The sequence below is a fragment of the Spinacia oleracea genome, chromosome 2, assembly GCF_020520425.1.
Source record: "Spinacia oleracea cultivar Varoflay chromosome 2, BTI_SOV_V1, whole genome shotgun sequence".
Taxonomy (NCBI): Eukaryota; Viridiplantae; Streptophyta; class Magnoliopsida; order Caryophyllales; family Amaranthaceae; genus Spinacia; species Spinacia oleracea.
The window spans coordinates 22,756,502-22,771,855 of record NC_079488.1 but is presented as its reverse complement, the minus strand read 5'-3'; the positions used below and the strand labels follow the sequence as shown (position 1 = coordinate 22,771,855).

The 15,354-nt window shown below is 35.9% G+C and overlaps 1 protein-coding gene across 1 annotated transcript; it reads left to right on the top strand.

The window, feature by feature from the left end:
- Nucleotides 1-6,276: 6,276 nt before the first annotated feature.
- On the top strand, nucleotides 6,277-14,837 carry LOC110792045 (pectinesterase/pectinesterase inhibitor PPE8B). The gene is made up of 3 exons (XM_021996838.2): nucleotides 6,277-6,854; nucleotides 10,642-11,244; nucleotides 13,832-14,837. Exons 1-3 carry the CDS (start codon nucleotides 6,548-6,550, stop codon nucleotides 14,557-14,559), a joined length of 1,638 nt encoding a protein of 545 aa, XP_021852530.1. The 5' UTR covers nucleotides 6,277-6,547; the 3' UTR covers nucleotides 14,560-14,837.
- The last annotated feature ends 517 nt before the right edge of the window (nucleotides 14,838-15,354 follow it).

Genomic DNA, 15,354 nt, shown 5'->3' with positions numbered 1-15,354 from the left:
AAGTAACACCTCGCTGAGCGAAAACTATTACTAGATTGATGTAAAGGATATCCAAGCAAGTGTATATTTTGGCATGGCACCTTTTAACTCAATTTTTAAGTTTGGAACTTAAGGCTCTTACTATGTTGGTTAGATTTTAAGTGAACTAAAATCCTTAATCATGCAACATAATCAAGCTTTTGATCTCATGCATTTTAAGACATATTTAAAGCAATAAATAACTTAAAACATGCATAAGATATTTGTGATCTAGTATGGCCCGACTTCATCTTGAAGCTTTGACTTCAAAGTCCGTCTTGAAAATCTCCGTGGGAGGCACCATTTTCTTCAAATAGGATAAGCTATAACTAATTACAACTATTTGATGGTACGCAGACCATATTTGAATTGAAAAATAACTTTGGTGCTTTAGACCAATTACATTCAAATTAATGGTACGCAGACCATATTTTCTATCCTATTTGGGCCATACTAGTCACTTCATAACCTGCAAAACAGTACATATACAATATATACCATTCACCCATTCATTATCATGAATGGCCCACATAGCTGGTTAGATAAACACATTATGCATCACGTAAACATTTGCAGCAATTAATCAAGGGCACCAATAATCTACCAATTATTCAGTCCTTATTAATTCTAATCGAGTTGTTTTAACCTTAAGGATTTGTAGACCTAATCAAGAGTTTATGACTAAAAGCACTCCCACTCAAACCAATAAATTCATATGCTTTACTAATTTTAAACATAAAATTGTATTTCTAGTCTAACCGGAAACATACAAATTTAATTAAAATTTAAAGCTCATATAAATTTATAATTGAATCCAAAAATTTAATTTTAATTTCAGTCACATTTAAATTAATTTATGATTTTAATTTTAGTAAAATAATTAGAATAAATGCCATTTATTATAATTATAATATTCAAAATTAAAATCCAAGAAATTAATTCAAATTATTAATTTTAAAATCAATTAAAAATTACGTGAACTGAAATTTTCAAATTAAACATTCAAAACGATCTAATCGTAACGCAAACACCCTACGCGTTGCACGCCCATGGGCTGTACGCACACAGCCATTGCTGGCCATGTGCGCGCAGCCCATGCGCTCGTTGCATAGCTGCTGCTGTCCCATACGCAAGCCTCCGCACAGCGCCCCATCGCACGCGAGCTATCGCTCGCAGTGCGCGCGCGAGATCGCTCGCTGGGCGCGCTGGCTCGCTCGCTGGCGCGCGAGATCGCTCGCTGGCGCGCGAGATCGCTCGCTGGTGCGCGCGAGCCATCGCTCGCTGGCGCGCGAGATCGCTCGCTGGTGCGCGCGAGCCATCGCTCGCTGGCGCGCGAGATCGCTCGCTGCGCGCGCGCGCGAGCCATCGCTCGCTGGTGCGCGACATCGCTCGCTGGGCGGGCGACGTCGCGCGCTGTGCGCGCGAGTGATGCTGTGCGCAGCGCTCGTGGCACGCGAGCTTGCGCTCGCTGCGCGCGAGGCTGCGCGCACTTGTGCGAGGCAGCGCGCGTTGTGGCGCAGCTCGCTTGCTGCCCACACGCGACTGCCTTGGCTCGCCCCTCGCCCATGCCCATACGTTCATTGCTCGTGGCACACGACACAAGGCAGGGCTGCTGCCTTGCGCTCGTGCACTACGCCCTTGCTCATTGCATTCGTGCCGCACGGGCGACGAGCTCCCTTGCTCGTCGTCGCATGCCCGCATTATACAACACCCCTTAAGGGTAACACGAAGCGTCCATTGCTTCGCGCGTGCAAGTTATTTGAACGAATCGCATAAAATTTAAAATTTATATTTAAAATTAATGACAAATTAATAAATAATATTAATTTCATAATTTTAGGGCGAAAAATCGAAAATTTATTATCCAATTGATTTCCGATTTATATGGATTCAAGTCTAGGTCATAAAAATTTAAAATTTATCGTAAATTTACAATTTTTATGGTGGTTTTTAATCATAGGTTTCTAATTAAATTACAATTAATTATGAAAATCAAATTAATTCTAAATTATTCTAATTTTCAACAAATTAATCATAATTACAAATTAGATTGCATAATTAACAAGACTAGGCATTCAAACTTGTTAAACATATGCAGTAGGTCAATCAAAAATTCAAGATTTATCAACAGGAATCGCAAATATTTAATTTAACATCTTAAATTTACGAAATTTTGCATCCGAAAAACTAAAACCTTCGAAAAGTCATAGTTAGGCTTCGAATTTGAGAATTCTGGGTTCGGCAGAAAAAAACTATTTTTGTCAAAATTTTAGAATGCCTTTTACATTCGGAATTGACACAAAAATCACTCAATTCGGATGAGTAATGAAGAAACTGCCGAAAAACTGCGTACATATAATTAAATAAACGCAATTTGCAATTAATTAACAATTACGAAAATTAATCACCCCTTTTAATTCTTGCAAATTTGTAATATTTAACCATGTTCATGCAATTTAGATTATGAAAATAATAAGGGGCTCGTGATACCACTGTTAGGTTATGATACATATGACATTACATAGATCATGCGGAAACAACCATTAACCCAGGAAACATATTATTTACACATAATCATTTAGCATAGTTTAGATGCATACTCTTTGTTGCGTGCCTTCCCTAGCTGCGCCCGAACCGAACAAGAACAAGTCTTTTAGGACTCCAAGTGTCGTCCCTCCGTAGAAAGTCCACAGCACGTCCGGATCCGCCTTAAGATTGACCAACTAGAATCGCCCTTAAGGTACTCAGAAAATTCGGCACTTTTGGGGCAAGATGGGTGTTTGAATTTTCTCTCAAAAACTCACTTTTGAATACTTTGAAACTTGTGTATAAATTATGACCCCTAGGCCTTTATTTATAGAGTTATGGAAAAGGAATCGTAATCCTAGTAGGATGCGAATTAATTGGAATTAGAATTCTACATGAATTCTACTTAATCAATTTATCCAATAGGAATAGACATTTAATCATACACTGACTCTTGCAGATTCAGGAATCTCGCATGAGCTCAAACTCACACACACACGGCAGCCACAAGGGCTGCCCACGCATGCGAGCAGCAGCCCACGCAGCGCGGCCCACGCATGCGTGGCCTTGTGCGCGCTGGGCTGTGGCGTGCGTGCTTGCTGGGCGATGGCCTGGCTTCGTGCTGGGCCTTCGTCCGGCAGGCCTCGTCCGATGCTAATTCGTACGATACGCTTCCGATTAAAATTCCATTTCCGGAATCTATTTCCGATACGAACAATATTCAATATTTCCGATTCCGGAATTAATTTCCGTTTCGAACAAATATTTAATATTTCCGTTTCCGGAATTATTTTCCGATTCCGGTAATATTTCCGATTCTGACAATATTTCCGTTTCCGGCAATATTTCCGATTCTGGTAATATTTCTATTTCCAACAATATTTTCCGATACGTACCATGTTTCCGTTTCCGGCAACATCTACGACTTGGATAATATTCATATTTCCGATACGATCCATATTTCCGTTTCCGGCAATATCATCGTTTCCGGAGTATTCATTTCTTGCCTGTGACGATCTTAGCTCCCACTGAAACCAAGATCCGTCGGTTCCGAATATTCATAGATGGAGTATCTAATGCCATTAAATACTTGATCCGTTTACGTACTATTTGTGTGACCCTACGGGTTCAGTCAAGAGTAAGCTGTGGATTAATATCATTAATTCCACTTGAACTGAAGCGGCCTCTAGCTAGGCATTCAGCTCACTTGATCTCACTGAATTATTAACTTGTTAATTAATACTGAACCGCATTTATTAGACTTAACATAGAATGCATACTTGGACCAAGGGCATTATTTCCTTCAAGTCTGTCATAAGTAAATTTCATTAAATTATTAGACACTAAATCCTCAATACCTGAGTGATTTGAGATTACTTGTTTGAGAACTGGTTGCTTTGACGTTGACCAACCGTCGCACCGTAAAAGGAGGCTATAAAGGCAACGCTCAGGTAATCACCTATCAAACGAAGTCTAATCTCAAGATCACAAGATTGGGATTGTCCTCCCATAAATCGGGATGAGATGCTTAAAAGTTGTACAAGGCCACTCGGAGAGCTAGAAACTGTGAAATGCATGGCCGTGCTCGGATGAATCATAGGCTATGATTATCTGTTTATTTGATCAGTTGAACTCTGAAACCGAGGAACACCTCTGGACATAATAAGGATGACAACTCTTACCTTATGTTCAAGAGCAAGCATCGAGCGACAAAGGAATTAGGAAATGCACACTTGTCCCTAAGGACAAGTGGGAGACTGAAGGAAATAATGCCCTTGGTCCAAGTATGCATTCTATGTTAAGTCTAATAAATGCGGTTCAGTATTAATTAACAAGTTAATAATTCAGTGAGATCAAGTGAGCTGAATGCCTAGCTAGAGGCCGCTTCAGTTCAAGTGGAATTAATGATATTAATCCACAGCTTACTCTTGACTGAACCCGTAGGGTCACACAAATAGTACGTAAACGGATCAAGTATTTAATGGCATTAAATACTCCATCTATGAATATTCGGAACCGACGGATCTTGGTTTCAGTGGGAGCTAAGATCGTCACAGGCAAGAAATGAATACTCCGGAAACGATGATATTGCCGGAAACGGAAATATGGATCGTATCGGAAATATGAATATTATCCAAGTCGTAGATGTTGCCGGAAACGGAAACATGGTACGTATCGGAAAATATTATTGGAAATGGAAATATTACCAGAATCGGAAATATTACCGGAAACGGAAATATTGTCAGAATCGGAAATATTACCGGAATCGGAAAATAATTCCGGAAACGGAAATATTAAATATTTGTTCGAAACGGAAATTAATTCCGGAATCGGAAATATTAAATATTGTTCGTATCGGAAATAGATTCCGGAAATGGAAATTTAATCGGAAGCGTATCGTACGAATTAGCATCGGACGAGGCTTGCCGGACGAAGGCCCAGCACGAAGCCGGGGCCATCGCCCAGCAAGCATGCGCGCCACAAGCCCAGCCAAGGCAGCGCCCAGGCCTACCGCAAGGCAGGCCCAGCGCGCGCCAGGGGCCACGGCTGCGTGGGCCGTGCTGCGCGGGCTGCTGCTCGCACGCGCATGGGCAGCCCTTGTGGCTGCCGTGTGTGTGTGAGTTTGTGCTCATGCGTGATTCCTGAATCTACAAGAGTCAGTGTATGATTAAGTTTCTATTCCTAATTGGATAAATTAATTAAATAGAATTCATGTAGGATTCTAATTCCAATTAATTCGCATCCTACTAGGATTACGATTCCTTTTCCATAACTCTATAAATAAAGGCCTAGGGGTCATAATTTATACACAAGTTTCAAAGTATTCAAAAGTGAGTTTTTTGAGAGAAAATCAAACACACATCTTGCTCAAAAGTGCCGAAATTTTCTAGTACCTTAAGGGCGATTCTAGTTGGTCAATCTTAAGGCGGATCCGGACGTGCTGTGGACTATCTACGGAGGGACGACACTTGGAGTCCTAAAAGACTTGTTCTTGTTCGGTTCGGGCGCAGCTAGGGAGGGCACGCAACAAAGAGTATGCATCTAAATTATGCTATATGATTATGTGTAAATAATATGTTGTCCTGGGTTAATGGTTGTTTCCGCATGATCTATGTAATGTCATATGTATCATAACCTAACAGTAAATTGGTTGGAAAAGAACATTTCCAGAACTTAAAAGAACAAGAAAAAATATAACTGCTTTTTATATTTGTACCTTTTGTCTGATTTGTCAATATTAGTGTTCTTTTTGTTAATGTTCTTTTTGTTAATGTTCTTTTGTTAATGTTCTTTTTTTTTTTGCGGTTTTTATTTTTGTTGCGTTTTATTGTTATTTATGTGCGTTTTGGGACAGGTGCACCAAGAGCACCATGCACACCCCTGCACAATCTGAGCGTTGTGCGTTGTGGCCTACATGGGCCAACATTGCTACGCGCATATATGCCTTTATCTTTTAAGTGTAGATAAGCATAAGAAAAATGATATGGAGTATGAACATGATTCATTCTCAAGTTTCAGTTACCACATCTCAAAACTTTAACTTTAACTAATTGACATTCACAAAATCACAACCTACGTGCCACATAGGTCCGTCGATGAAAACAACATCGTTCATTGATTGAACTAAATAGTACTCGTACAGTCGTACTACATTGTCTGGAATCACAGTAATACTATGGGAATAATATAATACGGAGTACTCCATAACCATAGTAAAATTTTAAATGTAACACATAGTTCAAAATTAATTGGACCAAAAATCAGGTATCCATCTCCTATACTTCGTAATAAATTCCTTCACCTGTCACCTTACCCTTTTCTAACACCTATTAAATGCACCCCTTTTAAACACTTTCTCTTCTATATATTCATTCATTTCCATTTCCTACCTTATTATAATTAAATCACACCCTTCGATCTCTAGCTTGCCACTTCTCTTACTGAAACTATATATTATAAAATCATTACACCATATAATATATAGTTTTTTTTTATTATATTAATGGGGAAATCAAAGGTGGTGTTAATGTTGTTAATGGTGATAATGGTGAGTTTTAGTAGTGTTAAAGCAATATCGTCAAATGATAAAGAAATGTTGGGGGCAGAATGTTTAAGTGTTCCAGCATCTGTATTTGCTAACACTTTGAAGATTACGATTGATGGTGTAGTTAAGGTTGCATCGGTAATGGCGAAATTTGCTGGTTCGGGTTTTGGTGATTTTACGGTTTCGAATGCTATTTCGGATTGCCTTGATTTGCTTCAGTTGTCTGGTGATGAATTGACTTGGACTCTCTCTGCTTCTCAATATGGTACGTACTCTTCTCTCTTTCCATTCGATTTTCGATACAATTAACATCGAGTTATTTTTTATTTCGTGTAAATGGATGTCAGCTAATTTAGATGGTCATATGTTTTTTTTTGGAGTAATAGGACAGTTAACATAATAACATCACTATGGAGGATTAGAGTCCATAAATATTGGAGATTTTTCATTTGGAATTAATTGCGAATAAAAATACTTCCTTCCTACCTTTTTTTTTTTTTTCGTTTTTACCAAAGCACAGTAATTTATAGGAAGTTGATATTCCCTTATTCTAAAGAAAAACTCCGGATTTAACTGAAATCATTTATTAGGATTATGTTGGAAATACTATTTCTTTATAACTTTCTTTTGGTCTAAGTTCACAATTTCTTGTGAATATTTTTACGGAGTACGGAGTATAAGTTTGACACAATGTCATAAGTAAAATGAAGTAGCTCTCACAAAATAGTGTAAAATACAATCGCAAAAGTGATAAAGCTAGGTTGCAACTTGCGACAAGCACCTAATTTTTTTAATTACATAAAAGTGTATTATTATTAGATTGTAATTTCAACTTTCGACAAATACATGTTTACTACTGTATAAAACTAAAATTGTTATTTTTTTATGAACTATCTTATTTAAATATTTTCAGAGAGAAAAAATATGACATTAATAGTAAAAATAATAAGATGACTAGATGAGTCATGACCTATATATCACCTTTGAGGTACCATTAACAGAGTGACACATACGGTGCGACAATTAGTAAAAGTGTGACGCATTCTAATTATCGCAATTTACAACCTTTTATCATCGCCCAGAACAATTAAATGAGTGAGACGAATAGGGTGGACTAAAGCGATATAGCCGTATAAGAAATGGAACACAATAATGGAATCGAAAGAGGATTTGAATGGTGTTCTGTTCGACCGTTGGTTGTATTAGTCAATCCACATCATATATCCAATCGTTGCACTAGATTTTTAATAGGTACGTGTGGCGGTGCGTGAATCAACGTTACAGAAAAAATAGGTGGAATTGAAGTTGATACTTGTACATTAAATGTCGGTGAAATTAACACTTACGTCAATGAAATTACTCTTTGTTATTCAAACTATCCAAGAGCCAAACAGAAAAATCGATGCTAGAAATATGATCGATCTAATAAAAAAAAATTAAAAAAAAATCTAATCAATGTATCGGCGGGATTTTAATCAGTTTTACGTACGAGTAGGGTAGGTCGAAAAATTAAGCAATATAATACTCCGTATGAAATTTACACAAGTATATTCAAATTTTATGGACTATAATTAAAAATACACTATAAAATGTTTTGTCGGGGGGACCAGGCCCACCCAAGTCATAACTAAGAATCGCAATTGCTAGGTTCTATCTTTTTTTTTTTTTTTTTGGTGCGAATGAGCCACAAGGGCGGGGATGAGAATCGATCGATTACAGGATCACCTTAAACTGGGATGAAAACTCTAACCAACTGAGCTATCCATCACTCTCATTGCTAGGCTCTATCTGTATACCTTATTTTTACTTATACAGAATAGTACAAAAAGTAAGTTCAAACAATTTATAAAAATACACCGTTAAAATCAAATGAAAAGAATTTACCTCGCCTTGATTAAGAGACTTGTTTTCTAGAATCACTTTGTCTTATGCCCTTAAACTATGTACTAAAACTATTACACATATTTTGTTTAACTTTTTCAGAATCTCAAGTCTTATATGTAATTAACCACATCATCAACTTGATGGTGTGACATGTTCACACTTATAAATAAGTCTGTTTAATACATTGGTTAACGAAATTTAAAGGTAACACCAATATAGAAAATAAAGTACTGTCAATATATCAAAGGAGCCTCTAACATGAAATTGAAGAAACTGCTATAAAGCAACAAAAATAACAGCGAATACAATGTTTAAGTAACATCAGCATAGAAAACCAAGTAACACCAGTTTATACAAGAAACATTTAACATGAAATTGAAGAAGCTGTAATAAAATAAGAAAAGTAACAACGAGTACAATGTATAAGTAACACCATCATAGAAACTCGAGTAACACCATTCTATACAAGGAAATTCTAACATGAAATTGGATTAAAATAAGAAAAGTAACAACAAACACAATGTATAAGTAACACCAGCATATAAAATCAAGTAACACCAATTTATACAAGGAACTTATAGCATGAAATTCAAGAAACTGCAATAAAACAAGATAAGTAACATCAGCATAGAAAGTCAAGTAACACTAATCAATAACCTTCTCCATAATACCCGTGCGAGAAGGAGTTGCGCGCACACATCACACCATCAATTTAATGGTGTGACTGATCACACAGGAGACACATTGTTTTCAAAGTTTATATTCCTTGTGAAATTTGTGCTTCAAATTCTTGCCAGTGCATTTATTCGTTTTCATTTAGTGCATGAAGAAGACTTTTTTTTAATCTTTGTGCTCCTTTTATTTTACTTTTTTGTTTTATGGCTTTCGGTATTAGATTCAATTCAGATTGTTTTTTTCTTTTTTTGTGCGAGTGATCTATAAGTATAGATCAATTCAGACTGTATGATTGTACAATTTTACACGATTAGAGGAATTATGTATTCTTTTTACTTGAGATAAAAGAGCAATTGTTATACTGTTTATTGAAAAGAAATTCTATGGTGCAATTGTTAGTTAGAGCATTAGAGATAACTAGTTTTTAGCTTGTGCGATACACGAGTTTTAGTTTTTAATAAATTAATTAACTAGAGATTGATATAGAAGTTTAGGGGACAATTTACTTAGTGGAAGTGTGGAATGCTTTTCGATGGCTAAAAAATTAATATAGCCATTATAAAATCATCCATATTAAGTTATGGACTATTGAATAATTGGGGTTGGTTAAGAATGTTAAAGGTTTTTTAATTATAAATTCAGAAAAGATTGAGAAAGATTGTATTATGGTAAAGAATAAAAATAATAAGAAACTTTAAGAAGGTGACACATGATATGTAATTTTTTCTGTTTTAAAATATTAGTGTAGAATGTAGATGATTAATGATATTATATACTTATATATATGGTCACTAAATTACCAATTTACCATGAATCCGTTGGGGATAGACAAAATATGGAGTAGTTGGGTACGTGTTTTTTGTCCATGTGCTGATAGATTGGTGAAATGGTCCTATTTATGCATGTCTATTATTTTTGGTATAACTCCTACAATTGCATAACATCGTGACATATTGGTTAATCTCGGGATATATGCATGTTTTGAACCTAACATTGTGTAAGGACTAAGGATCCCTTATTATGGTAGTTTTGGGGATTTCTAAGGGTGAGACAACACTAATTGTCTACTTCGTATTTAAGGAGATTTCGAGATCGAGTTGCGGACCCTCTGTATACATTTTGTTAAAATGGTAGCCTTTAATTTGGCAAATTTGGATATTTTTGGAAATCGAAAACGTTAGTGGTCCGGATGCTTACTATATAACTTATGGGTCCCCGTAGGACATATGGGCTACTTAAAACGATCTCGTGTAGTCATTTTCAAGGGAATTTCAATTATCGACTTTTTGGTGTACGTGTTTGTCCCACTTTGGGTGTGAGGAAATCAATAATCACATTGCTACAATTTAGAGGTCTGTAAGAGACAAAATTTTATTATGTTAGATCATTCAATGTTGTTCGATGTATTTTGTGACATTTGCATGTTATTGGCTAATTTGGACAGTTTAAATGAATGTGATTGATTTTAACCTTACTTTGAACATATTCAATAGGTAAAGGTAATGGAACGGGTGATCTAGGTTCAGATTTGAAGACATGGTTAAGTGCTGCCCTAGCCAATCAAGAGACATGCCTAGAAGGGTTCGATGGAACAGGAAGTATGGTTAAGTCACTAGTCGCGGGCAGCATTAACGAGGTCTCCTCATTGGTCCAAGATATACTCCACATGGTCCACGTATCCCCCCGTCCCACACGGGGTTCTAATTCAAATCGGGCTAATGGCACCCGACCTGGTGGTGGTGGAAGGCGGTTGTTGATGAAAGAGGCAGTGACTGATGGAGACGGTTTTCCTTCTTGGGTTAGATCAAAAGACCGGAAGTTATTGCAAGCTACCGGAATGTCTAGCCCAAATGTGACTGTGGCCCTAGATGGAAGTGGGAATTATTCTAGGATTATGGATGCAATTGAAGATGCCCCAAGTCATAGTACGGATCGGTTTGTGATTTATGTAAAGAAAGGTTTGTACGAAGAAAATGTGGAGATTAAGAGAAAGAAGACCAATATTATGATGTATGGAGATGGAATGGATGTGACAATTATAACGGGTAATCGAAGTGTATTTGATGGTTGGACCACTTATCGAAGCGCCACATTTGGTAAGCATGTTACTCGGTATAACATTAATTTACGCAATTAATTATATTGTCATAATTGAGGGTAAAAAAGAGTCATATGTCTATATTATTAAAGCAGAGTGATGGAAAATGAGAGAGCATCAAATTTCAATTTAACTCTCATTAACTGTTATATTAGGAAATGTTATCTATATTTCTTTTTTTAAAACAATAAATCAACTCCTAATTAATGACATGAAACCACCATCAACATTAGGATATTTCTAATGAATCACGCAAAACAAAAAAGAAACATGAGAAATTAAAAGGAAAACATGCCAAAATTAATTCAATATTGCAATATTTTACAAAATTAAAAAAAGAAAATATGACAAATTTTAAACCAATTTACACATAATCATTACACCACTAAAATATGCAGAGTAAGTAGAACATCAATATTAAAAATCAATTCAAATGATCGATCTAAACTCTTTGTACACACAAGAATGCATTTAGTTACAAAGAAAGCACTATGTTTAGATACAAAGTACAGCAAAAAACTTTCTTACACTATGGTTAGATGCATTTATACGCGTATTGCTACTTACACACCAGACTACATATACGAAGTAGAGTTTGTTGGTGGTTTAGTCAAGCAATGTTTTTTCATAAGTAAAATAACAGCTCGATCCAAACTCCTTTGTTGTTCTTTTAAAGGAGAAAATCAATCTAGCAAGATCAAATTAAAGCTTATCATCATTGTTGAGACTCGACTGGGGTCTACAAAATTAAAAATTGCTCTATCTCATTGGTTATAATGTTATACAGAGTGACTTATATTATAAAACAATAAAATGAAATAACATTCTAAACCCTTCTCCCCTTTATAAAATAAAGTATTGTTGTATTACCAATATTACTACACACTTCGCCAATATTCAATTTTTGCTATTTGAAAAAAAAAAATTGTTACGAAAAACATGTAAGTAAGTAGATATATAACATACGTACATATAGTACATCCAAAGAAAAAAACATTACTCCGTATTGTTATTATAGACATTTAATCAACATTACGGAAGCTTGTAATAGAGATCATATAAACAAAGAAATATAGAAACTCATTCAATAGAATGTAAACTAAATTATTTACACTCGACTCCATATAAGTAATAAATCACAATTCAGTTATAGAAATTCACATATTAGACAATCAAATTACACATAAACATAAATGACCAATAAGTACAAAAAAATTTCTTTTGTAAAAATTAGCTTACAACCATAAAAGCATACAATACTATAAATTTTGCAAAGTCATTTAGCAACTGCTATAAAATATGTTACATCATTATTAATTAATTAGAGCATGACATTTTATCTTAAACATCTAACTCCTATTTAATTATATATCTAACATCGTTGAGAAAATGTTATTTATCACATAAATGTGTACATCCTTGATTAATTTTATACCTACAATACTTTTATTGGCGTTCTCATTTTACATAGTGCTTCATAATTGTTTTCATCTAATGATATGCATTATTTTAATAGCATTTCAATTTTAAAGAAGTCTCGTGCATTAGCACGGGCATAGACTAGTTTAACATTATTAAAATTTTAACAATTACCGCGGACATAAAAACGTTATAATTTTTTTTAAGATCGACTCATCTCCTATTCAGCTTACAAACTATTGAGGCGTTCGTTACTCTCTATATATATAAAAATCAAATTTGTGTATGTATAGGAATCAGATTTGAATTGATTCTTATGTTTTTCTTCACTTGAGTTTAGACCACTAGTTTTGTGCTTGGCCAATAAATTAAGAAACATACCTATTTATAAATTTGAGTTATAAAAGGTACTTTTTGGCAAATTATTTTGGTGCCTTAAATTTCACACCCCATGTTTTCTCACATCCTATTAAAAGAGATTAATCCTAAAGTATCCTTTCTAAAGGTGACGGGTTAGTTTTCTTGAAACAACCTCTTTCTAAAAATAAATATAAGGCTATGTATATTTTGAACATTTTCAGACGTATCCTGTATTAAATAACGGTAGTCTTATACACTGAATACGGAGTGTGCGTAGGGAGTATCAGATTAGGATTGATTCTTGTATTTTTCTTCACTCTTTAAGTTTTGACCACTACTCCTTTTTTTTCTTGCATGGCCAATAAATAAAGATATGTACCTATCTGAAACAACTAGATTTTGTACCTTAAATTTCATACCCCATGTTTTCCTGGATTCTATTTAAAAAGATTTCCCTTTATTCCAAAAGAAAAGTAAAAAGGGATAGAAATAAAGAAAAAGAAACGGATCACATTGATATCGTAAAGTTTTTGGGTGGCTCCATATTATGACAAGTAGTAAAATTCAATTACATAGATATATGTATTATTATTGTTGTAAATGAGAGTGTAAATTATAAATTTTGGAAGGGTGAATCGTATATGAAAACTATTGTATACAGACTCTCTGTATTAATTATTAAGTCAAGTTCTCATTGATTTAGGTACATGCATTATTATTGTTCACAACGAGGATTTTTGAAACTGTACTGGAATTGTATGTACGTTTTAATTTTATACTAATCGTTAATATTTGATTGAATGTAGCTGTCACGGGAGCCAGATTTGTAGCACGTGATATGACCTTCCAAAACACGGCCGGACCGGAAAGACACCAAGCGGTGGCTTTCCGATCAGACTCCGACTTATCGGCCCTCTACCGGTGCGCCTTTCGAGGATACCAAGACACTCTCTACGCGCACGCTAACAGACAGTTCTTCCGAGAATGCACGATCACGGGTACCGTAGACTTCATATTCGGTGACGGGGCAGCCGTGTTTCAAAATTGTCAAATCCAAGCTAGGAAAGGTCTCCCAAACCAAAAGAACACCATCACGGCCCAAGGTCGTAAGGACCCCGGGGAGAACACCGGGTTCTCGATCCAATATTGCAACATTACCGGTGACTCTAGTCTTACAACGACGAATACCTCGTCCAACTCCACCACCACTACCGCCGCCACATACACGTATTTGGGCCGTCCTTGGAAGGCATATTCAAGGACAATCATCATGGAGTCTTATATAAGTGATGTGGTAAGGCCAGAAGGGTGGTTAGAGTGGAATGGCAATGTGTCTTTGGACACACTTTACTATGCTGAGTACATGAATTCTGGGCCTGGGGCTTCTCTTGAATCCAGGGTTAAGTGGGCCGGATACCACATTTTTAATAGTTCCGTTGACGCACTTAACTATACCGTGGCCCAATTCATTAAGGGAGATATGTGGTTGCCAACAACGGGTATCCGATTCGGAAGCGGGCTTTCTACCGTTTAGCAAACTTAATACACAAGTGTACATTTTTTTGTGAAATTTCTTGTATGCACTTGGGAATGAGATGTCATCTCACGTAAAAATATAAAAGCTTATACGAAGTATTTAAGAACGAAAATGTGAGGGAGGATACATATAACTACTCGGTTATATTTATATTAGAGTAAAAATTAAGTCAAAATGTTTAAAAGTTACGCCGATATATTGTATGAGTAAAAGTTATCTATTTTTTGATAAATTTTCTGGTTTAATAATGTATAAAGATAACTTTGTAATCCTTTAATTTTAAAAGTTAATCAAAATATGTTAAAGTTACCGAACAAGTAAGTTTTTCTTTTTCTTGAATTAGGATCAAATCTATAATTTTTGTAAAATTAGTGTGTTCTCTTTTTAAATTGGGGGTAAAATGATGAAATCCATTCTACTACTAAGTTTAGTGGCTTAAATTTCTTCACCCTAAATAAAAGGAACAAAAACATTAATGTTGATTCTGAGTTTTGATGATGACAACGCAAACTTCCTAATCGTTGTTTAAGTGTGTTTTTGGAATGCTAAGTTAGGGAGTGCCTGAGTAGGACAAACTAAGCATGTGGAACAAACACTAAGCAATGCATGGAATTCCTAAAGAATCGATCAAGTCTGCATATGAAGGTTGTTCCCGAGACAGCTGTTCCCAAGACAGCGGGAACAGCTGTTCCCACGACGGCTGTTCCCACGACGGCTGTTCCCACAACGGCTGTTCCCACGACGGCTGTTCCCACGACGGCTGTTCCCACGACGGCTGTTCCCACAACGGCT